The sequence below is a fragment of the Gadus chalcogrammus genome, chromosome 14, assembly GCF_026213295.1.
Source record: "Gadus chalcogrammus isolate NIFS_2021 chromosome 14, NIFS_Gcha_1.0, whole genome shotgun sequence".
In the NCBI taxonomy this organism is placed as follows: Eukaryota; Metazoa; Chordata; class Actinopteri; order Gadiformes; family Gadidae; genus Gadus; species Gadus chalcogrammus.
The window spans coordinates 5,041,846-5,065,863 of record NC_079425.1 but is presented as its reverse complement, the minus strand read 5'-3'; the positions used below and the strand labels follow the sequence as shown (position 1 = coordinate 5,065,863).

At 43.9% G+C, this 24,018-nt stretch overlaps 2 protein-coding genes and 1 long non-coding RNA gene across 3 annotated transcripts in view; all 3 read right to left on the bottom strand.

Annotated features, from left to right (window-relative positions):
• Positions 1-14,668, bottom strand: part of chsy1 (chondroitin sulfate synthase 1) — a 35,991-nt gene extending 21,323 nt beyond the window's left edge. Inside the window, exons 1-2 of the mRNA XM_056608401.1 lie at positions 13,876-14,668; positions 12,295-12,790 (exon numbers count right to left, since the gene is read on the bottom strand). Of these exons, the coding sequence (XP_056464376.1) occupies positions 12,295-12,790; positions 13,876-14,186 (807 nt within the window). The 5' untranslated portion in view covers positions 14,187-14,668. The remainder of the gene's footprint in view (positions 1-12,294; positions 12,791-13,875) is intronic.
• Positions 14,669-15,662: 994 nt separating this feature from the next.
• On the bottom strand, positions 15,663-19,212 carry selenos (selenoprotein S). Its single transcript, XM_056608403.1, has 6 exons — positions 18,930-19,212; positions 18,040-18,171; positions 17,551-17,657; positions 17,352-17,438; positions 17,194-17,260; positions 15,663-16,477 (listed from the first exon to the last, which is right to left on the bottom strand). The coding sequence occupies exons 1-6, from the start codon at positions 19,051-19,053 to the stop codon at positions 16,398-16,400; spliced, it is 597 nt and encodes a 198-aa protein (XP_056464378.1). The 5' UTR covers positions 19,054-19,212; the 3' UTR covers positions 15,663-16,397.
• A 766-nt stretch (positions 19,213-19,978) lies between these two features.
• LOC130403602 (uncharacterized) lies at positions 19,979-22,616 on the bottom strand. The gene is made up of 2 exons (XR_008904114.1): positions 22,370-22,616; positions 19,979-22,208 (listed from the first exon to the last, which is right to left on the bottom strand). It is a non-coding gene; the product is annotated as an uncharacterized LOC130403602 (long non-coding RNA).
• Between the last annotated feature and the right edge of the window lie 1,402 nt (positions 22,617-24,018).

Here is a 24,018-nt window from a genome sequence, read left to right as displayed (position 1 = left end):
CAGACAGACAGACATCCAGCCAGGTGGGCAGGCCGATCCCGGCATAGTTGACACGGATTAAGGCAACGGAGGCTAGTAGCTCGCTACTCCCAGGGCCACCCGTGGTGTGTCCCTGACGTCAGCGACAAGTGCACTACAAATCGGCTTTATCTGCGGGGCTGGAGAGCAGTGGAGCCTTCTCCCACTGGTATGCAGACAGGAGGGGGACCGCTACACCAAAGGCCACGGGGGGTGGGAGTGTGTCTTGACCCCGAGATACGAAGGGGGGGCAGGTGAGACTGAGCTTGAATGGGGGCGAGCTGGAGACGGGGGAGGGGGAGGAGGGAGCTGAAACGTAGGTGATAACGGCTTAAACAGTGGAATGTCACAGACGGCGCATGTTCTCGTAGCATCAAGCCCCCTGCTTTGCAGAAGAGGCACATCGCAGCTAGTTGATATGGCTACGCTGGGACAACATACATACTCCTCATTCCTGGGATTACAAATGTTCTGTGAAAACCCCAAGAGTACTGAGGTGTTAACCTTGGACAACGCTTAAAGTCCTTATGGGTAAATGATGCGAGAATAATTTAACCTTGTTTCTCCAGGCGGCCATAAGGTCATCATTAATATTGGCCAATATTACTCTGACCGATATAACTCATACAGCTGCGTATCCATGGATATAAAACACTGAGTGTGTGTATGAGTGAGTGAGAGTGAGAGTGAGAGTGAGAGAGAGAGAAAATGATTGAATTCTGCTCAATTAAAAAAAAACATCCAGCAGCCGCATGCTCCTACTATTTGGGGGAGGGGGGGGTTGTCATAGTTGGAGTGTATATCATATATAGCCATACACTGACTGGCTGTCTAAACAATGTACTGCATTTATTTATAAACTTGTGCAGGCAAACGTCAAAAGGATGAGAAGAGTGTTTACGAGTGTTTGTTCTATCCCTGGGCTGGATGTCCCCAGTACAAATTCAAACTGGCAGCATTCCAGGCATAGATTTGAGCTGCCACCTCCCCAAGGTCCGTAAAGTTGAGCGTAAATAACATTGTGGATAATGCTGAAGACGTGCACACAGAAGGCTGTTCAAATAATTGTAATTATTATACCATATACAATAACAACAACCTGTACATCTTCTCCTCGTGTCGTTTTGTACTCCCTTATTAGCCCACTTCTTCTTGAGCAGATTAACATTACACTACACGGTGCAAGGCTGGAGAACGGGACAAAACAAGGCCTTATATGACCCCCCCGAAGCACAAACACAGTGGCACTAACGCCTGCTGTCCAGATCCATGCCAGACCCCCTACCATGCGGGTCCCCCCCCCCCCCCTCACGCTTCCCTCCCACTCCCTCGTCAGGCGAAGACCAGTGACAGCTCCCTGCTCCGCATCCACACCCATCCCAGAGTAAACAAACAACAGGAATCCATCACCACGGCCTCCAGTGCAGAGATATCCGCTTGCAGTCATGGTCGCCACACCATCCCTGCCACCAGATGTTTAATTATATGCCCGAGAGATTACACACACACACACACACACACACACACACACACACACACACACACACACACACACACACACACACACACACACACACACACACACACACACACACACACACACACACACACACACACCAGCTGTAGCCATCTGGATGAGAGGGCCTCGGCTTTAACCCTTTAGATATGGCACTAAGCAGACCTCCTCAGTACAAGCTTGTTTATATTTGAAATGACACCTTCCAGTATTTATTAACATATTTGTGGCATGTTTTTATCAGCACTCCCCCGCTATAAATACATTTCACACAAAAAAATTGCAATCGCAAATACACAAGCGGCCATGTCCAGTCACCGGAGAAATAAATTATTCCAGTTTCACAATAGTTCAATTTGTTACACAGTTCGCCGATTTTCCCCAGCTAATTTTAATAAAAATATATTCCCGTCCCCGGGTTCAAAACTGCAACCCATACCAAACTAACCAGAGCCACTTAGGAGAACATCTTGGAGTTGTTGAGCCCCCATCTGGCCCAATCACAACCAGCGTAGTTAATTTGACCATGCCGAGCTGTAAACCAAAAGGCTTGGTAAATACATCCACCCCCTTCTATTACTGGTTGGAGGACGGACAGATGATCCATTTGTGGACCCTGGCTTCATAAAGCCAGGACAGAAATTAACCGAGACGGAAAAGTAATGAAAGACAATAGCCGTCGGGCGTAGCAATATGAAGCATCTGCTGCTCCGTCCGTTCCTCCAACTCTTGTAAACAGCCTGATACTGCTCGGCAACACTTGATAACAGCAGAGATTGGGCAATTTACATTGGGATTCTTTGATATAATAAGGGCTTGTACTTGTAGGACTAATGCTAATCCAAATAACGAGTGCATCAGTGCAGACCGAGACAAAATCCGGTCATTCACCAAAACAAATAAAGTGGTATAGAAAAAGTCTTCTGTCTGGAAAATATCCAGTGCAAAAACAAAGAAAGGGAATATATCTTCCGAGGAGGCTAGGACTACATTTGTTTCCTTAGGGTCCCACGGCATTCTTCTTCTCTCCCAGTTAGGCCCGCGGCCTGACTCCTCTGTTGGGAAGCCAGTAAGATGGCACGGGACAGAGGAGGGCTGGACAGCACACTGGGCTGCCAGCCAGACTCTCAACAACCCTTATTTAACTTCACCTTGGGGACATCTCAGCACTTTCTGCAACTGCATCAGTGTACACACACACACACATGGATACCCATAAACACAAATAAACAAGGCGCTTGAACAAAGCTACCCTCAGCACATAGCCTAGGAATCTTGGACCATGCTCTCGTTAATCTCAACACGGTGTGGCCAGGAGGGAGCCTGCTTTATTTGATCGTTTCCAGCAAAAAAAGGTGCCATCGTTCCCAAGCACAGAGGGATAGTAGCATCTGAGTGGGCCCAGGAAGGAGAGCAAAGGGAGAGAAAAGGAATGGAGAGGGAGCGAGCAAGGAAGAGAGAGAGAAAGGTGGGGTAGGAGAAAGAAAATGGAAGAGTAATGAGGGAGGAGGCAGTGAAAGCATGACCGCCAGAAAGCTGAGGGCCGCTGCCAACACGTGGGACAGACAGCACCAAGACAAGGCAGAGCCGAGGGCTTAGTCCATGAAAAGATGAATGGGAAGGGGGCCACGCCACAAGGCAGACAGACGGACAGACGGACTGGCAGACAGACAGCAGACCCAGAGAGCGGTAGTCTGACTGGCTCAGAGGAGGTAGCGCGGCTAGGGGAGAATGAGCGAAAGAGGGAGAAAAAAAAAAATGAAAGACTGAGGAAAAGGGATCGGGCTGCTACCGGAAATCTGGCAGAGCAGCTGGAGGAAAAGACACAATTAGAGAGGAAGAAAAAAATAGGTGACGCCAAAAAGAATTAGAAAGAGAGCGAAAAAAAAAAAAAAAAAAAAACTAAGACTGAAAAATAAATGGTCTGAGCTGGCAGTATTGGGCACACAGCGGAGTACCAGGGAGGAGAAGGTGGAGCCTGGCTGTGGCTGGAACACCAGACTGTGAATGGGTTGGGGCAGGTCTGGCATGGGGCTGGTGAGGAACAGGCCATTGGGTTTACCCAGCGTCAGCCTGGGACCTGGTGTGCCGCTCGGCCTTCCAACAGACCAAAAAAGGGACCAGAGAAAAAAGGGACCAGAGAAAAAGTCAGCGGCCGTCGAAAGTTCCGAATGCTACGTGCTTTTTGGACGTCATCGTATTCCAGAGCATGTGCATGATGCAGCAGGACGAAGACAATCCAGGACACTTCTTTATGTATACTAGAACGGTGAGCTGGAGGCAACGTCAGAGTAGATGAACCCTTTTTGCATTCATTTCCCTGATAATAGTGCCGTTCCATTTTTGCATTTGAATGACGATCTTCGTCGGTCTAATTACCTACTTCGGAGAACAAAGCCTTACAGTCATCAATCAAACTCACTGGGCACGGTTTTCCACCAAAAAAAAAAAAAAAGAATCAATGAATGCAGAATTCTATACATTTGAAAGGATAATGCTCTGTTCCTTGGTGCTCCATAAACAAATCATCAATCATGTCCTTCTTTTCCCCTGAAAGTTCCTATACATCATACACGAATTGAGAGCTCTATCCCAACTTTAACTACAAAAATAAATATGTAGGGTGGAACACTCATCAACATAATCAGATGTAGAGGTGCTTCTTGCCGATGACTAAATACATTAAAGACGTTGCAGTTCTACACTCCGTGAGCTCCTTCCTTTATGAAGACATTCAGAGTCCCACGGTGCCGGCTCAATAACACTCTTTTGTCCCCCTGTCCGGTGGAGCACTCAAAGAAAACAAGGGGGACCCATAGATATCTTTTATGTGCATTGCTGGTGCTGCAAACGGTGTTACTAAGTGTACGTGTTCTGCGTGACATGTATGTAGTCGGAAGTTGTTCATTACAGTGGAATTACTGTTATGTTACAAGAACTGCACTTCATATTCAGTTAGTACCGGTATGTGTGAACCAGTGGTTTTGATATTTTAGATGAATTTACTGTAATATTAACACTGTAGCCAAGCAGGCCGTTATTTATAATAGGTGCGTCGCAGAGTGGAGAAGCTTCCATAACAGCTGTGAAAAACATTTCTCTTCATCACTGATGTGGAAAATTTGAATAAATACTTAAAGTGGGCTCACACAAGCACAGGCAGTGGTAAAGGTATGGCTATGCTGACTGCATACAGGAGCAGCACATGTAAATGGAAATGAAACTTCCACCTCATTCCAAAGAGATTAAGCTCTAGTTGCCACAAAGCCAATGCTCTTTTTGTAGAAGCCTTAAAAAGTTGGCAGTAAATGTTTGGTGATTTACCAATACATATCACCTTCAACACCTCTCATTATTATAATTTAGCATGAGTTAAATATGCATGAGTTGTTCTTTGAGTGACAATTACAAGTGAAGCTAATGTCTTCTACGTTAAAGAGATGCGTAGAGATGTATGTAAATTTCGGTTTGTCTGTTTACTCTGATTTACTCAGAGGAGTAACAAATTCGAAATGTGTTCCACTTTGTCCACAAATGTGTTTGGAATAGACGCTGATTCAAAACGAGTCCCAGTAGCAACACAACAAGATCGTAGGCTTCTTCTGATGCCCCGCTGACAGGTTTCTCTCCACATAGACCAGCCAGAAGCAGCCCATTTTTAATTGCGCCATCCCCGAAAATATGGGCGATTGTCATAAATTTAACTAATCGCCTGAATCTGGGTAAGTCAGGCCAACGCCAATCTGCAGATAACTCTTCCGTTCATCCCTTTAAGGCCAACATGTGCTCACACAACGAATGGATTAGATTCAGTTCTTTGGGTGCCGCAAAGGCTAATTAAGGCTAACTAATAAACCAATGGTAATAGATAAGCTTGTACTACATCTGATGGTAGAATTATATAACATATTATGTAATAAATTAGATATAGATGTCAACATAGATTAGTGTCCCAGGCAGCCCCCTACTCCAGTTTTTCAACCTGCTCCTTCTCAATAAATCTGCAGAAAGGCAATGAAGTCATACCCTTCATTTACACTTCATCACTTCGATGTGAATATCTGCGCTTCTGCTTGAGTTCCAATGTTTTCTTTAGTAGCTAGGCTACTATTAAGGAACTCACCGTCTGTCTGGAAAGGTTGTCTGTTGTTACTTAAGAGATATTATTCAGAATAAATGACAAATAGACAGGTTTGACTTGACACCAAAAGCAAGAGTTACGCAATAGGTCTGGAACCACTAGGAGAAAAGTTAATTTTGAATAGCACCAGAGTTGTGAGTTAAGCATTTCGGAGGCACAGACATTTTGGAGAGAAACAGAAACAAAAACAGTTGATGTCATAGCTTAGCGTGGGCAGGAGCGGTGTAGTATGGGATGGAGGAGTGCTGACAGTAAGGGTTTGTGTCGCAACGACACGGGAAATCAAACTGTGCAACGTAGGATAAAGATCTGATGACTAAAAGAAGATGAACGAAACGGGAGCCATTTTATAAAGAAAGGTTAAAATTATCTAGTTAGATAAAAGAGAGGGAAAAAAGGGGGATCATTTATGTCACTCTGTTTGGGAAAGTATTAGAATCCCCGTCAACAGGCAGGATGAGAAATGAATTGATTATTCAGCAGATTGCTTAAAGTAAAATACAGAGACCAAGATGTAAAATGATATAACAGTTTATGCAAGCTCAGAACACATGGGGGACGGCCATTCATCTCGGAGACAGATGTTGCAAAGTGATCCTGACAAACCAAGAGAACTGTTAGCCAATAGGTCATTCTAAAGCTCATCGATCAGGAACGTGATAGCCGAAGTAGTTACTCTATAATGATACCAGCCTGGTCGTGCCACGGTCACTTCAGTGATGTTAGCGCAGCCAGCTCAACTGGGGGCCTGAAGTTCAGGCTCGTTATCGCACTGTTGCAGTATCCTTCTCCAATCGATGTAGCCTTTTTCTAACGTTATAGATTACTTCATATTTTTCTTAATGATCCTGCCGGAGCCCTTCCATCACCAGAAAGCAGCACCGTAATCTTATATGCTGCTATTTGATCAGTATGGAAATTAAAGAAATTATAATAATTAATTCGCATTTGACTAATGCATTTATCCTGAGTGGCATCTTCATAGAACCACAGTCCAGCATTAATTATGTTCTAATTTTCAGATCCAGTTGATACCATCCACAGGCTGCCCAAGGAAAGTCTTGTGCCACATCATCACAAACAAGTCTGATAGAGATACAGATAAACTGGGATACACTGACTGCGGTATCGGCATGCCCAACTGGGCCAGATCAGAGTGAATTACTTGCTTGATCACAAATCAGATCCTATGACATTTCATCACACATCAATGCACACCGGAAGAAAGATATATTTCCATCCGATTGCTAGAAAAATGGCTTCATATCCATATGATCTCAATATTACAGTGCCACAGTTTACTGTGAGCACTGCCTTCACATGAATGAGCTTGCTTTGTATCCTTGCTGTGCCTGGTTGTTTCGTGGTGTTGATCCACTTACACAAGCAGCTCTCCAAGAGCCCAGCAAACCACACAGCGGAAATAGAAGGCTGGTTTGGAGCAACCACCCAAACAGATTAGCCTGCGCTAATCAGCACCTAGGCTTAGAGTTCCAGGCTACAGGTATGCTGCTGCCGTTCCTACGGTTCAGTGAGAGTGCGATTGCAGCCTGACCAGGTGAGACACAGAGCCAGCGTCGCTGACAGTAAAACCGCAGCACCTTCCACCCCGGTCTATTTTTAACACCTTCTAGAGCATGCAACCGTTTTAAGACGGCAAAGGCGGAAAATAACAAGGCAGTTGATCAATTTGTATGGTTTTATGATCAAATCAAACTCAACTGTGCTAACACGATATTATAACGGTTGAGTGAGATAGTGACAAAGCAAGCCTTTGCCAGCCTACCTAATAACAACCATTTCCATACTTCCAGACATCCACTACATGTTGAAGCAGGAAGGCGATTTACAAGATAAAACAATTACATGATGAAAGAATATTACATGTTGGGACCCAATAATATTAAGACACATTTGAAGGTGGATGGGCAGGGCAGCGAATGCAGTTGGCCTTGAAGAAAAGAGCCAGTGAGGCCAGTGCACAACGGCACTCTTGTTCACAGGGGTATAGAGCGCATGCTGTAGGGCGCCGTCAGTGTGTGAGCCCACAGGTTTTGGCAGGCATGCAGGTCACTCCGAAGAAATTAGGATTAGGCCATGCACTTATAATAGTCGGCAGTGCGGGTTAGTGATTCCCGTTACCTTTTGTTCAGAGTTTGTTTATGCGTCAAGCATGGTGGAGGAAGTGGCGTAAAAGCTTACTGCGTGGATGCTGGTGGCAACGCACCACCAAACAAAGTCAGAAACGAAAAAAAGAGTGCAGGGAATGACAAGAGGAAACAGAGTTTAGGAGCCAACGATGGGACATGAATAGAAGGCCCTCACGCTCCACACCCGCCTTCCCAATAAGGCAAGACTGAGCTGGAAATGTGAAGTGCCGTCCTGTAAGGTTATTTTTTCTGACCACACCCGACCCGGTCTTGGTCATTAAATTCCGAGCTCGAATCGTACCAGTCTGCAAGCTGTAGGAAAAATGGACTGTAACTGGCACGTTTGAGAATGACACAAAAAAAATAAAAAGCTTTACACCTAGGTGTCTGGGGCACATACCTACACAGAGACGTGCAATTATTATTCAAAGTGGATTGCTCAAAGTATATTTTACCACAATCAGATCCAGTATGGTATCCAAAAATATGTCATAAATGTCTCTTTCGAACAGCACACATTAGTGCATGTGGCCCAACCCAGAACTGTACTTTCAATTTCGGCACAAGTTAAAAGTGGCACTAGAGAAGTGCTGTGTGTTTTTCACAATGGGACACAAAGACTGAAAGTACACAAGTCGCTAGCTCAAAACGCTCACTGACCGAACGCCCAGAGTCCACTGGTGTGCAGGGCACCACCTGGACACACCAGTCAAGCAAATAAAACGCCATTAGGACAGGAAAACACTGGAGTTAGCGGATATAGGCTTTTTCCTGGCTTGGAATTAGGCTGAGCAGGTGTCTTTGGCTTTCAAATCAATGTATTCATCCTTACACGATCATCAGTCTTTAATTTGGCTCTTGGAAAAGCGCCCCAGTATATATTAAATTACACAATTCCTAATTTTTCAATCTGCTGAACAACTGACACAAATAATACTCTTATGACCAATGATCTAAAACAACATTTGTTGGTAAATCTAATGTCTATTCTAACCGTCACGTAAAACCATGTGCACAGCCTGAGTCAACATTCACCAAAGACATTATGACAGGAGAACCACGGATAAATATTACCACAATTTCCGAGTAGTGAATAATTAATGTTGCAAACTAAAATGTCTACATATCGGGGCAAACACATTGTTATATTTAGGCTTCTCAATATCGGCCGGCTTAAGTGGGCAGACAGCATCTTCAATGCACCAGGCATACCCAGGGATTACGTAAAAACCAACAAATAGAAAATGTGCTTGCTTGAAAACAGGGCCACCCAGAGTGATGAAAACTCATGACTTTGAACTAGGCTCTCCGGTGGCTTCCTGCAGACCCATAAATCCCAAAAAATCTCTCATTAACGCAAGGGTTTCTTCTTTTCACTCTAAGTGTCACTGTCCTGCATAGCATTTGCCGGAGCCAGACAGAAAGGCGTGTAGCTGGTGCTTAAGAACAGTAATTCACGTCAAAACCGTCTCTTAAGCTTCGTTTTGTGTTTATTTTTGATTTAGCCTCTTACACTTTTATTTGCCCCCTCGAGGGCCCTAATTTTAGAACAGTGCAGAGCATTGGCTTAAAACGAGAGAATAGCACGCATACATCCAGCGACGGGAACAGGTCTTCCAGAAATACTCAAGGTTTACCGCACTTTTGGGCCAAGGAGAGAAGATGGAGAGAGGCAGAGACCAAGCAAAGGGAAGTTGGATGGATGGATGGATAGAGAGAGAGAGAGAGTGACAGAGAGAGTGAATGAGTTTGTGACAGAGAGAGTGAGGGAGGCAGAGTGTGAGTGTGAGAGAGAGTGTGTGTGTGATGGAAAAGGGGTTTATTCAGTTGTTCGCTTACTTAAAGCCAAGGTATTGCAGTATTGATTTGCATCCTCAAAGATAATGGATTGCAACTGATAGATTGCCTGTGTCGTCGAAACCCAGTAAAAAACCGAAACAGGGTTTAATGAAACACCAGGTTCCATATGTCAACAGGATGAGTACACCAAGGCCAGGTCGTCGGGTAGTCTAGTCATAGTAAAACAAACGCGACTTTCTACAAACAATTATTAACTAGACAGAAACAATGGCTGAACGAAAAGGCCTGATGGCCAAAGATAAGGTCAATGAGAAATATTGACCTCAGTCCATGAACCGATGTACATAAATGACCGCCATGGGATACGAGAGACGAACACTTAGAATATCTAAGCATCCCTCCGGAAGAGTGCGACTGTTTGAAACGCAATTTCCTGTGTCATGATTGAGCATGAACAGGACTGCATGCCTCACATAGATAGGCTACGCAGGCCGACCACAAAGAGACGTTTTAACTTTATCTGATACGTGTCATTTGGTTGACTCAATACTTCCGCCACAGTATCCGTTTTAAAAGCACCAGCTTCATATTAAAGTGCTGCACAGTGCACAATGTTTACCATTACATTGTAATCATTGTTAATACAAATATATCAGCATTCAGATTTGAGAATTTTAAATTACGAATTTATGGGGAATTTTCGTTTAAATCTTGTGTCTAAGGAGTCTTCTAACCAAGTGTCCAGCCTTGGAGAGGTCGAGAGCGCTTGGCTTGGTTTCCAAGGGTGTGTGGCTGAAGCAGAGCGCTGAGAGATGCTACAGAGCTCAGCGCAGCACATCTTTAAGCCAATCTCCACCTCTTTGTTGTGCTGGAGAGCAGAACATTTCTCGAATGGTAAAAGGGTTTTCAAAAGCCCTCCATCGTCACAAGCCAACCACAGTCACAGAGACTCTGCTACCATAGCAACTGGCTCAGATAGGCCCAACACATGCTACGGGGAGCATGAGCAGCTTTTTTCTGCCCCATCATTTTCTATTTCAGTTGCGGTGGAGAGATTTTGAATTATTTCAGCCCAGCATTAAGTCAAGAAGCCCCCACAGAAGCAATATGGTCATTACGGTCCAGCCTGATTTCTGCTTTAATGGGGCCACTCTGTCATTGCAGCTTCATATGTTAATCACACATACCACCTGGGGGAAAATATGATGTGGACAAAGAGACTCCATGGGAGTGGTAAGCAGGCCGTGGTATGCTCGTTTTCATCTTAATTAGGTAAATTAATTGCCATTACATTTTAATGGAATACCAGACATGATCTTGGTATCCTCTATGATATACGTTTAGTCTTCCTCGTTTCAATGTGAATAGTTCCCAACGTCTCTGAGAAATCAATCCATAGTCTGCCCACATGTCTCTCTGATGCGGGCGCAGGTACAATTATCACAAATGGCAGGGGGCCATTATACCAATCACAGGGATCATTTGACAATCTTGGATTGGCGTGCTTGACAGTCTTGCATTATTCTGCATATTAGGCTTGCATTCCCAGAGGACAAAAGCCAGAAGAGATGGCTAAAGTCTATGGCAAGGTCGAGTACAGACATGCCTCAGGCAATATTAGCGTGGAAGAGAACTTCAAACAAAATAGACAGTAGAGCAGAACCTATAATGAAGAGTCACGGTTAAGTGTTTGATTAACAATAGAGCGGGGAAAAAAGGGAAGGGGTCATCAAGTCATCTAACCAGCCAGCATCCTACAAGCATACCAGGTTCCAGTCACTTAAGTGAAGTGCAGTTTTAACTTTGTCTAGAGTCCTCACCTCGCTCGGGAGGGAGAGATTCAGACCTTGCACAAACCGCTAGTTAAAGAGTGATCTGGGGATATAGGCATGAAAGGTGGAAGTGAGCCAGCTCCTTGGAGAGGCAGTAGAGGTGCCAGTTCTCTCTCATTCCAGCAGCCCAAAGCCGATTAGCTGCAGCCTTTGAACCACGAAGATGATGGTTTATTCCATTTACACTTGGGCCTGACATTACAGGCCTGATTTCATTTGACTTGAGTGGAAAACCTTATGTTAGTAGTAGGCCTATATCCCTGTGTTAAAAAAAGGGGTTTATATGTTGGTGATTAAGTGTCCTTGCTACTTCGTGGAAAATGACATAGCTATGTGTGTTGCTGACTAAACAAAATTAAATGTGTCATGTTAAACGTCACAGCAGCGAAGGCAGGACAGAGTAGACTTGTTCAGAGATTGCTACGCTGCACTACAATAACAGCAACAGGTAGAAAAGGGGCTATTAGTGAAAACATACCCACTGCGAAAAGAGGCATCGTTCTTTAGATTCAAGTTCCCTTCAAGACGGAACAACCAGTGCTTTAAGGACCAACGTATCTTGCACGTAGTGGTGCTCTCATGAGCAACATGTACAAAGAACTGACCATCAACACACCATTTATTATACTACTTTCCCTCCACAAATGGTGCTTCCGAGTACATCACATAAGACGCCTAACCTTACCAATCAGAAACAATACTCAGAAGGTTCAACCCTGGAGTAACGACGACGATGAGACTACAAAGCGGTCCCTGATCACGTGTTAACGACTCACGCCCGAACCTTTCAGAGGGGGGTCCTCATAAAGCACACGGTCCCGGGCCAACAGGGCTTACCTCGTAGGACCAGACGCACTGCACGCCGGCGAACCTGCGCACGCAGCGGCCCACCTCCACGTCCTCGTGCGTGGTGTACATCTCCTGCAGGCACTCCCGGATGTGGGGCACCATCCTTCGCAAAACTTCGCGGCTCATGATGACCCCGGGCCCCCCCATGCAGAAGTTCTCCCCGGGCTCCAGGGCCAGCTTGCCCAGCTCGTCTCGGGCCCCCATCCCCGTCTGGCCCAGGAAGATGGCCTCGCTGCTGTTGAGGCTCCGTAGGAAGCCCTCCAGCCGCTCGCTCTTGATGTAGACGTCGTCGTCCGCCCTCATGAACCACTCGTACTTGTCCAGGTAGTGGTCGTGCATGTACTTGAGCATCATGAAGGACTTCTTCTGCGGGGGGTAGGAGTCGTCGACGTTCTTCAGGGCCACGATGGGGATGGGGATGGAGGTGTCGGAGCCCTCGCTGGAGAAGAACTCCACACGTCCAGGGATGGATTGGGCCCACGTCCTGACACACAGACACACAAAGACACACACACACACACACACAGACACACACACACAATCAATAACAGCAGTTGGTAAACCTGCCATTAGTACATTACCCGCCAGGTATATCATCATAACAGAGTCACATACAATATTGAGGGACATTAAGACTTTAAAACGACTGTAATTGAGATGCAAGAACCTTGGAGGCAAAATACATTATTTATTTAGGGACAATAAATCTCAAATCAGAAAACATTCAAAACCACAGAGGTAAATTACACATGCAGATTTTGACTGGAAACTAACAGCTGACTTTATTATTAAAGAAGAATGACGCTTTCATGTTTACCAACATTGCATAGAATATAGATGCGTGTGAGGGGAAGAACTGCATTCGGATACCTGCTTTGAAGTATGAATAGATAATGGCACTGACAATTTACTCTACACAGACCACACTTCGATTAACAATGACCAAAACAAAAGGGTGGACACATGCAGCAACTGGCTTGGCAAATTGAGTAAGATGTGGTGAGACATCAATTCGCTTGAACAATTACACAATCAAGACCAGTTTTTTTCACAAGACAATGTGTGTCGAGAGCGACGTCTTTCATGCCCAGACACACAATAACACGCATGATAAAGAACCCCCTGGTGATCCGTTATGGCTAATAAAGAAACAAAGAAAACCTCATTTCATACAAACACAGCCAGAAGCGTACAAGAGGTTCGTGTGTTCCCATATGAGTGTATCCTATTATATGAACGTGTGTCTGTAGCGTCTAGCCCGGTGAAACGCGCCCACACAGCCGCCTGTACGTGTTGTAACGGGCCGGGCCAGAGGTTCCATCTCAATGCCATGTTCCCCTCAACCTGTGCAATTCATGCACGGTTACCGACTGATTCTCCCCTCAAGAAAAGAAGATCCAGGGGGGTAAACCCTGTGCAGTAGACACCAGTTGGGACCTATATAACGAAAGGACTGGAGGAAACATGTCTGACGTGTACAAAAACCCAGACCAGGGTGGGAGTGGACGGCGGCGGATCTACAGAAGGGGAAAAGCAACACATTTTCTTCATCGTACAGGCACAACATACCTATGAGCCGCGACGGCTCGGTTATTCAGGTACTTCTGGGCGGTCATGACACCGACGAATAGGAAATGACTGGATCTGGAGCCGGGGTTCTGGGTCACCGGTGCAACGTTATCTTGAGGTGCCCATAACACCCCGCTGTTCTCCTTCCTGAGACCCCCGTTTAACCCGCAGCCGGCGGGACTCGCTTTGCGTTTCTGGCCGTTTTTTTTCAACTCCGACGCCTTGGGCAGAATGAGTCTGGAAGCCAGAGTGAACCCGACCACCAGCCCCAGAAGAACACTAAACCATGCTCTCCTGCTTCGACCTGCCATTCCCCCAAAACTTGACCCAACTCTGGCTCGCCGCTTATTCACGCTGTCTCATCGACAGCCGCGCTCTTTAAAACCCGTGTCGGTTAATTCGTAGTAGCCTCCGGGACACTAGTTGGACACTTTCTCATGATAAAAAGGAGAAGACCATGTCCCCCTGCCCGCTGCTGTGGTCTCGTCGTCCTAGTTGCCTACGTAGCATCACAGCAGTCTCCATAAAGCAGCCGCCTCGACACTTCTGCTCGGCTTCTAAGTGTCTAAAGCAGCATGTCACCGCTCGTCGTTGGCATTTCTGGCGACATGGAAGGATATTATAGTTTCTTTGAAATGGATAGGGTCCCCATTTCGCTCCGTTATCTCGCCATTGTGAGATTTTTTTCCAACTGGCCAGGTCGACGAGTAAGAACGAAGCTTTACGGCGCGTTTGAGCCCATCGACTCGCCGTAGACGGGCTGTGAGTGGCTATGCAGCGCTCGAGCCAACCTCCAGTTTTGACGCACTCGCATAGGACAGATGACGTTACGGCCAGTCTACAGCGCCCCCAAGTGGTCAGTCACTTTCACCAACGATAGACCAATGCATACTGTACATATTTTTTGGATGTGTGGGTTTTATTGGCAATATTATCAAATGTTGACGCACTTCAATACCCCTGTTCAAGTTCACTGCAGTGGACACAGATGTGAAAAGTGATCTTAAAAAATACATTTAGTTATATGAACTGAACTGAACTGTAACTGACCTGTACAATCTGTAATTCTGTTGTGCACATAGGGAATTCAATTTTATGATTTTATAGCAATATATTTTCTATAATCCAATCTAATGGTTAAGACATTACAGAATTTCGTCGGCCCGAAAATGCATTCGTGATTTTTTTATGTGGCCCCGGATGAAAAAGAATTGCCCGCCCCGGTATATGGGGATTCTGTCAAGAGGCGAATAGATGTAATTAACTTGATTAATCCCCTCAACCTTTTGTTTTGTTTTCCCCAGTTGCCACTGTCCATTGCAGGTTTGGATTTATGGATTGCAGTGATAAGAGGAAAAATTAACAATTGGTTTGGGACAGGGTCATTAAAGTCGTGATCGCACGGTGAAGACTTTCAAATGGTGGCTGAAACTGAATGTATCGTATGCAATGCAAGTATGATATTTCAAATTGATTGGGAGGGAAATCATGTGAAATGTTTTCTTTCAGTAGAAAATAATACTTCTTTAAACTGTATTCTGAAAAACCTGGGGGCCGGTTATTATATTTTTGGGATGGTAATTTAGTTGATGCAGTTTGAGTAAAAGTGATACAAATAATATACAACGGCTCAACTCAATGCTTGGGATGCTAAAAGAACAATAATTCTTGGCTCTCAATATAAGTCACTTCAAGAAAGTATGCAGGTCTCAGCGCAGGACTATACACATTCAAGACAACTTGCTAATACTTCTGTATATAGTAGTAGATCAACATTGACGGGACACATTCAAACCATAACCAGTTTTAATGAATCAGAAATTGACAGTGGACAAAATATTTTGAGAGGGTGCTTGTTGAGTTGGTTAATTATGTCTTTATTTAAATTCGGTGGGTAAGCATTGCATCCTTACCCCTAGACAGTTGATCTCTGTTACACACTAACGCTGTAAAACCAGTGGTGTTTTATCTCTTGAAAGTGATGAGACAGTTTCTAAAATAGCAATGCCGCAGTAACAGTAACATCAAGAATTAAAGCAAGAGCAGTATGCAAACGCATTGAAGGGGGTAATAATCATAAAGGAATAAAAACACACCAACTCTGAAACTCATCAGTCAAACCCATTGGCTAGAGTAACCATTTAAAGGAATGACTTCATTGAAAGCTTGGAACCCTATGGGGCCAACACAGTTACCCAACAGGACAATTTTAATTTCAATAAAAAAAAAAGTGACTTGACTGTTCTCGCCTGTGTACTAAAGATTTTAGCACACATAAAAAGGTGTGCTTTGTTTGGATACTGGCAGTTGGCCAATAGTTTAACCCAGCAGTTTTAGGAAAGCAACTACAATCAATCATGTTTTAGAGAGCAAGGGTATACAAAAATAAAGTCATTCTCTAATTGGTAACTGCGAAGGCCCACAGCAAGACGGCGGCTTCTTTCAGCGTGTTGACGTGTGCAAAAGGAAGGTCAGAGGTTAGAGGCTCCAAGAGGATCCTGGCTCTCCGACCTCCTTTAACCTCATCCACCCGACGTCGGGCCCCTCCTCCCTGGTCTCCAGCTGACAGACGCTCCGCCGTCTCCAGCCAAGGGGTTGTAGCCTGCACAGGGACCCACAGCGGAACAGTTAGTGGGGGAGAATGACACACATTGACAATGTGTCAGTGTGTTGACAATGTGTTGTAAGGGCGAGCTGGAAGGAAGCCATTGGAAAGTTCCAGTACTGAATCACCCACATCAATCAGGATCAGTGATGCCATTTATTTTGGTTGTCTGTTATTCTTTCTTTGGGGTCAAATTATTTCCAGGGAAGTGGAAAAGGTTTCAAGGTCAATTTTAGGGCAGGTCTAATAATTAGTGTGCCATGTCTTGTATGCAACATGCCGAATGACTAGCCTGGCTCTGCCCGCCTAAGTACTTCCGCTCAATTTTGATTTCCCTTCAGTACTAGGTCTGGGTCTGCGGTATGTGAGTTGGTTTTCTCCTTCCAAATTTTCTGCGTCCAATCAGCGAACAGAGGGAGTGGCTGAGAACAATGAGGTTAAAGTCAGCTCTCGTTGACGGACATCTTCACGCACGGTGTTTGGTTTGTTTACAGCCTGCGCGCAACGTGATTCCCGGCCAAACGTTAGCGATTGGTTACGGCAGAACCAGAGTGGCACTGGGCAGATCGAATAGTTTTAAACTTCAACAGACACCCGCCTTCAAGCGAGTTAACGTTTGTCAATGGAGTAGGTGTCAGACTCTCTGTGCAAATGAAATAGTACGTGAGTCTGGTAGGACCCGGCTACCGAATGACAACATGACAACTACAAACCTGAGCCTCGGAGCTTATTGTCGCTCTTTGGTTTCAGGACCCCGGACGATGAGCTGGCCTCCTCTGCCTACGGACCCACAAGAGCGCAGTCTGTAATGAGACAGGGTCCCCTTTTTTCAGAGGTTTACCAACACTCCTAACCAGCAACTGACCGCTACCTGAGAAGAATTCTTGGCTTTGTAGCTCTTTCCCTCTTGCATGCTTTCCCATATTTCAATTTTCTGCTTCCTTTTCTCTTCCTCCAGCTGTTCGGGAGACAATAAAAGACCACATGATTAGTCCAATAAAACTTCAAATCAGATGTGTCCTACACTTTACAATTTTGTTGTTGACATTATATTCTTTGTGGCTATTTACCTTTTTCTGCTTCTCCTTGTATTCTGCGGCTTTGGCATCGAGGTCTTCCTGCAGTCTTCTCCTGGAGGCTTCAAGGGCCTCTTGCCTTCTCACGATCAGAGCTGGGTCTTCAAACGGGAAAAAAAAGCCTTAATTGTTGAATTCAAATTTGTAAAACTACACAATGGCCAGGCCCTGTATTGCTGATCAACACCTGTGTGGTCAAGAAGCTAATGACATCCCAACTACACAAATTAACGTTATCAATAACTAACACATCCAAAGAGGACCAGAATTAGATTTGCTCCAACAATAAACATAATGTTTTTCCTTCTCAAACAATGGGCTTAAGAATAGTTGATATTGTTTATGCAATATATGATATACAGTTATATCTCTTAGAGAAGATGAGTGAGTTTAAAGTATTTTTAACAAGAGACCAAGTAATTTACAATATTATGTCCATCTATTACTATAATTGGTTAACAGGGCACTTTCAAATTGACTCACCTTGTGCCGTTTCATTAGAGGAGCGCTTGCTGACCTGGATTGCTCTCTTCTTACTCAGGTACTGGATCAGTACAATGATACAGACAGTCAGGAAGAGCAGGTGCCACCCATACTCAGCCAGAATCTCCTCTGCTGTAAGAAAGAGGAAATTAGACCTCTCAAACAATGGTCAAATATATAAAGTCTAGCGCCAAGCAAAAACACCGAGTACACTAGAGTCTAGACAACCCGGATGTTGGAAGCGTCAACCCGGAGATTCCGACGTCATTGAGTTCACAACTACTATTCTACTGAGGCAGAATATGCCAGAGGTCGGCATATTGTGCTCATTGCTGAATATACAAACTGAATATAAGCATAAGCATTTTTTTCTGTTTATGAAACACGTGAAGAAGAGAGTAACGAACACAAGAAGGCTAGTTCAACAGGTAAAATAGCTGTCAAATTCAACATATTGCTATAATCAGAGAGAAATATAAAAAATATAAAACACATTGGGTTATTATTACACATCAAACTGTCTTACAACGTAAACACAACTTTGATAACCATTCCCATTAATGATGAGGCCGCCATGTTTGATGTTGTGTAACGATACAAGTCGGAGTTCTGCAAAGCCCCTCCTGGAACTCAACAACCCTTTTTAACAAGTCGGACTCGTGTTTTTCCGGGTTCCAAGTTTTCCCGAACCCAGTACCAGTCCCATCAAACATCAGGAAGCCAAACCGGATCAATGATGACGAGACAATAATTAACGCCAGCACATCAGGCCCAATAAGTAACGTTATGATAACACCCTTGGTTACTTACCACAATGTCAAATACACATGTATTAACGCGTTCAGGTAGTGTCCTCGGTTCATCCCTGTACTTTACTGTCAGATACATACCAGTCTGCCTTATGAAGCCCAGGTCCTGGTTTCCCAGGGAGCTTCTGTGCATCACAGGCGCCTCCTCCTCTTCGCCGTCCTCGTTCACATCGATGATCTGCACGTCGTCCATTTGTGTTCCCATTTTGAAATTGATGATGGATGAATAGTGATGTGCTTGTTTTCTCTTACGGAAAGAAGGAAAGGGATCGGTGCTGTCTATTTACCTCCGCATCTTTCGGTCGGCGGAGGCCATGTTTGACTCGACGTGGCTGACGCATGGGCTGACGTAGCAGACGTGACGTGGAGGTGTTGCGTTTCTGTCGCGCATATTTTAAAAGTGCGCTTTAAAAAATATTATATGAACAGATAATGTTCATCACATAAATCTATGTTGTGAATTCATGATAAGCTTATCTAATGACTTAATAAATAAAAGCGGTATATGTATATTATTCTAACGATGCATACTTGATTCCATTTAGGACAGTTATTTGTTTTGTAAGGCGATAGGCTCTTCAAGTGTCTTACGGTTTGTTTGCCACTAGCTGGTGCAAAAACACCAAAACTATTTGCAGCACTTAAGAAATGCCCATTTATGTTGATTTTAATCACACAACTATTGCAACCCGGTATCACGTGATTGCGTGCTCCTGCGCACGAACGTTAATCTATTGAAGCGTGTTCCAGAGCACGATAGTCCGACTTTGACAAAGGGGGTCTCAAAGGACTCATACGCTTCAACAGCGGCTGCAGCAGAAGTGTTGAGACGAAAGATGATCAAGACATTTATAGAATATTCCCATTCACATGATTCTTCGCACGACCTGCAGGTTGGAGAGACTGAAATAACCCCCAAAATTAGTAATATTGTAAAAGCAGCCAAGTCCCACAAATTGCTTGAACTATTTATTTCATTCCATTGTTTCGTTGATATGCATTATTGAAGTTTCAACCATATGGATTTAATGCAATATCCACAAACAGTTCAAAATGGTACCATGAAATGTCTTGTTTATTGTATTAACCAGTTCATTTCTCTTTTGTGAAAGTCACCAAAAGTCAAAAAAAGTTAAACGCAAGGTCACAGGCTAACAGTGGAGCCGTGTTGGGAACCAGCAGCCAAGAGCTTCCATGGAAACTTTCTACCCATGTTAAATAGATTTAGTTGGCAGTTCCTTTTCTGCCTCTTTAAACTTGTGGAAGCACTTTGCAGTACTGGGAGACACCATTTCTAACGGCAATGGAGCTAGATTCTAAAAATATCAAAAGATGCCCAAGGCAAATACCTTTAACCCATAGTTGTGTTTTATCAAATTAAAAAATGTCAGTTTCATTGACCACAAATTGAGCAGAAATATTTTGCAAACAAATCTTTAAATGGTTTAACCACATTAAGAAAAATACATTTGTTAATTTTTTTTATTAGTGAAGCCACAAGTTTTGCACATTATCCAAACAGAATACCTGAAATGTTGATATTTCAGCCCTTTCGGGTTAAAACAAGAGAAAATGACAACCTAAGAGTGAAAAGTTTGGGTTAGGTGACCTTATAGTTCAAAGATGTCCCTGATCAGGTAGACTAAATAAAAGTGTATTCCCAATTGCTCCAGGACATTCGTGTAATTTACTTGTGAGCTCTCCCTCAAACCTAGAGAGACATCAGTGTTGAACCACCAACTGAAAGAGGGTATTTGCCATTAGTATGAGTGACAACATTTCATGGCTATTAATTTAGTTCATTATATTTAGCCGATTTGAATAGACTTTTCTAGCAGGTGAGGCTGTCAAAGAACTAAATATGGAGCAACTACAAAAAGTAAATTTGCAGCATGACCAAATTATACAAAAAGTATAGGAACTGTTCTAGCAGATATGTTTTAGAAGTCTCTTTTGATAGGCAGGGAATAATTGTCTTTGTCACCCTGTAGTCATGCCATCAAATCTGTTGGGCAAAGTACTGCTACTGATTAATCCAGTAGACTCACCAGTCAAGTCCCCTAGTTAGAAAATGGAAGAAACCCAGTTAGTCATGTTAATTATTCTGTTGTTACAAATGAAGACTAATACTTTCCACGTATTGCGATCCAAGTTACTGGCTGCAGTCTTGGATTTTATAGTTCTATATGAATAGATTCAATTTACTAAACTATTAATCATGCTTCAGAAGAATTAACCTTTCTTGGATGGCAGATCTACCACAAGCCTCCATTGCCACAACCTCCAGATGGCTTACGACCTACGGCAACTCCTCGACTACCGCAAGCCAACAAATTGGCTCTTGCACACCAGACACGCATTTTGCTTTATTTTAGGTTTTCAAGCATCTTAAAATACCCAAATCATCGCTCCAATACACAAGTCAGCTAATGGCCTACAAGGAAATGCTGAAGCTAGTTTTAGTGATGGCGATAGAAATGGACAAGCTTGCGTGTACAAATATGCAACTAGAATTGCAAGGTTCACAGCCCAGTTGCATAAGTGGTCACAACCGTTGGATTGTAAGCAAGGGTAAAAAAAAAAAAAAAAATTCCCACAAACTAGTCAACATGGTCAATTGAAAGCCTGCACAAAACGACCCTGGAATAGTCAAATGCAGCTTTACTGCGGATGAATTAAGCCAAATTGCATAAACATCCAATGGTAAACAGTATACAAATGCAATCAAGGTTGCACTCACACTAGGCCATCTGGCCATGGCCGTCGCAACTGTGGCCTGGCCACGGTAGGCTCTTGTACATACGCCATCACGTCGCTAGCATCCAAACAATTCTACCAAACCTTAACCAACTAGTGAAAAATGGAACAAAACTTTAGCACACACCCAGTGACTAATCACCTTGTCCAGGGGTGTTCCAACGTGGTTTACCAGAGGGCCTTGTGGACTTAAAGTAAGCCACACATTTGACAGACAGCACGGAATGACGTTAAACTAAGCTAATCTACAGGTTACTAGTGCTAGTGCAATTACATGAGCATTTTGCACAATATTTGTACTCTAATGCTACGTAAAGCAGGCTACTTCAGAAACCCGTAGCCTGTTACATTGAAGGGCAACTGTAAAAAATCCTGACCAAGACCGAAAGATGGCTCTGGAAGCCACTACGGCCCACGCAGCAGATTACTGCATGGACCATGGTGGCTTCCAGATCAACCCTTCGGTGGACCATTCATACACATGTATTCCAAGGATGTTTTGAAGACACTGGAGTCCCATGGCACTAGATTCCTTTGAAGACTAAGTTGGTATGGGGGGGCCCAAAGGGGGCCCCCCCATAGATCTCGTCAGTCATCTAACACCTGTTAAGAAAAACACACACACACATCACAAGATACAAATCAGCAAAGCCAGGTTAACAAACAGCAGCGACATGCATGTCAAGGTGCAAAGAGCAGGGATACTGATGGCTTGTGTCTGAGGAGACGTCAACATTTAGTAAAGGAAAATAACTTTTACTCACTGCGGTGGTCTGTTTCGAAGTGCCATGTTGGTAGCAATATTTGTCTGGGCTGTTCAGTCAAATGCCCACAAAAACAGACACGCAACAACGCATACTTTCAGTTTGTATAAAGTGACAATAGTGATCTGCAATCTAGATCGAAAACTTTCAACCCTCACTAACTCAACCTCGATTGACACAGGCCGATGCGAAAAGTAAACCAAACCCATGGTGTTCATTTAATATAGGGGTACGTGACAGGTGATCTCAATTAAAAGCTAATCAGAAAGAACACACTGATCAGCCATGAGTGAGACGTTCAAAACGAGGACGAGGATTTAACGGAATTGTTACCATTCAAAATCAAATTTCTTTATTATTGTATAGGGTATGATATCAATGATTTGGGCTTTGAGTAGGCCTATATTTCTTAAATATATTTCTTACATTTTTTCACCCCTTCGCCTTTTGAATATGAAATCTATAATCTCAGCCTCTCTATAATTTGGCCAACACATATTTTATTGTTCAAATAAAATCCCATCCTTATTTTGCCATTCATATTGAATCTTTACTGTCTTTCATTGTACAACACAATCATCGAATAATTATTCATAACGCTCTGCCATCTCCTTGGCTGCATTAAGACGAGGCTCGGGTCAGAGCAAAGATCGGGATCCACACATGATAAGGGATAAAGTTATTTATTAGAATAAAGTATCATGAAATCTGTAAAGGGATTAGTGTAGCGTATGGAAGATTAGAAAATGTGCGATTATATGGTTTGGACAGAAAACCAGTACCAAAATCACAAGGACCGACCGAGCCAGAACGGAGGAAACTTACCCAGACAGACAAAACAGATACTGGGAACAACAAACCATCTTTACCATGTTGGAAATACCCAAACAAAATGCAACAAACCAAACCTGAACAGCAAACCAACATATGTGACCAACCAACTGAACTACTGACCAAACACACAATTCTTTCGACTAGCCTATGTATATAGGCAGTGGAAAGTGTGCTGTGGGGATGTTGAATAGTGTTAACATAAAACAAAACATGGAACCAATCCAAAGGTCCAAAACCACCCTAAACAGAACCCAAGCCCACCTGCCTCTGTGGAAAGAGAGAGAGACTGGCTAAAGCCTGCGTGGCAGACCTGCACAGGTGCAACTCATCAGCTGACAAGCCTCTCAGCCCCGCCCACTGGCTACCTGTAGCAGGTAGGCAAACACAGAGGACCCAGCAGACGAAGGAGAGAGAGAGAGCAGTCACAGCTGTCACATCTGAAAAATACTATGGTTGTTTTGTATGTAGAATAAAATGCCATTGTACATTTAAAAAAAAAAAGGGAAGACTTTCACAATGCAGGATTCTGGGAATGCAGTGATGGAATCCCGATAACAACTGTTCCCTAATAAATGGGCTCAAGATTCTGAGTCTGCCTGCAAGAGGTTGTGTGTGTGTGTGTGTGTGTGTGTGTGTGTGTGTGTGTGTGTGTGTGTGTGTGTGTGTGTGTGTGTGTGTGTGTATGTGTGTGTGTGTGTGTGTGTGTGTGTGTGTGTGTGTGTGTGTGTGTGTGTGTGTGTGTGTGTGGTTGACTATTAACTAGTGAATTTAAATGTAAAAGCAGTTTAAATGTCATATTTGACCAATCTTCCAGA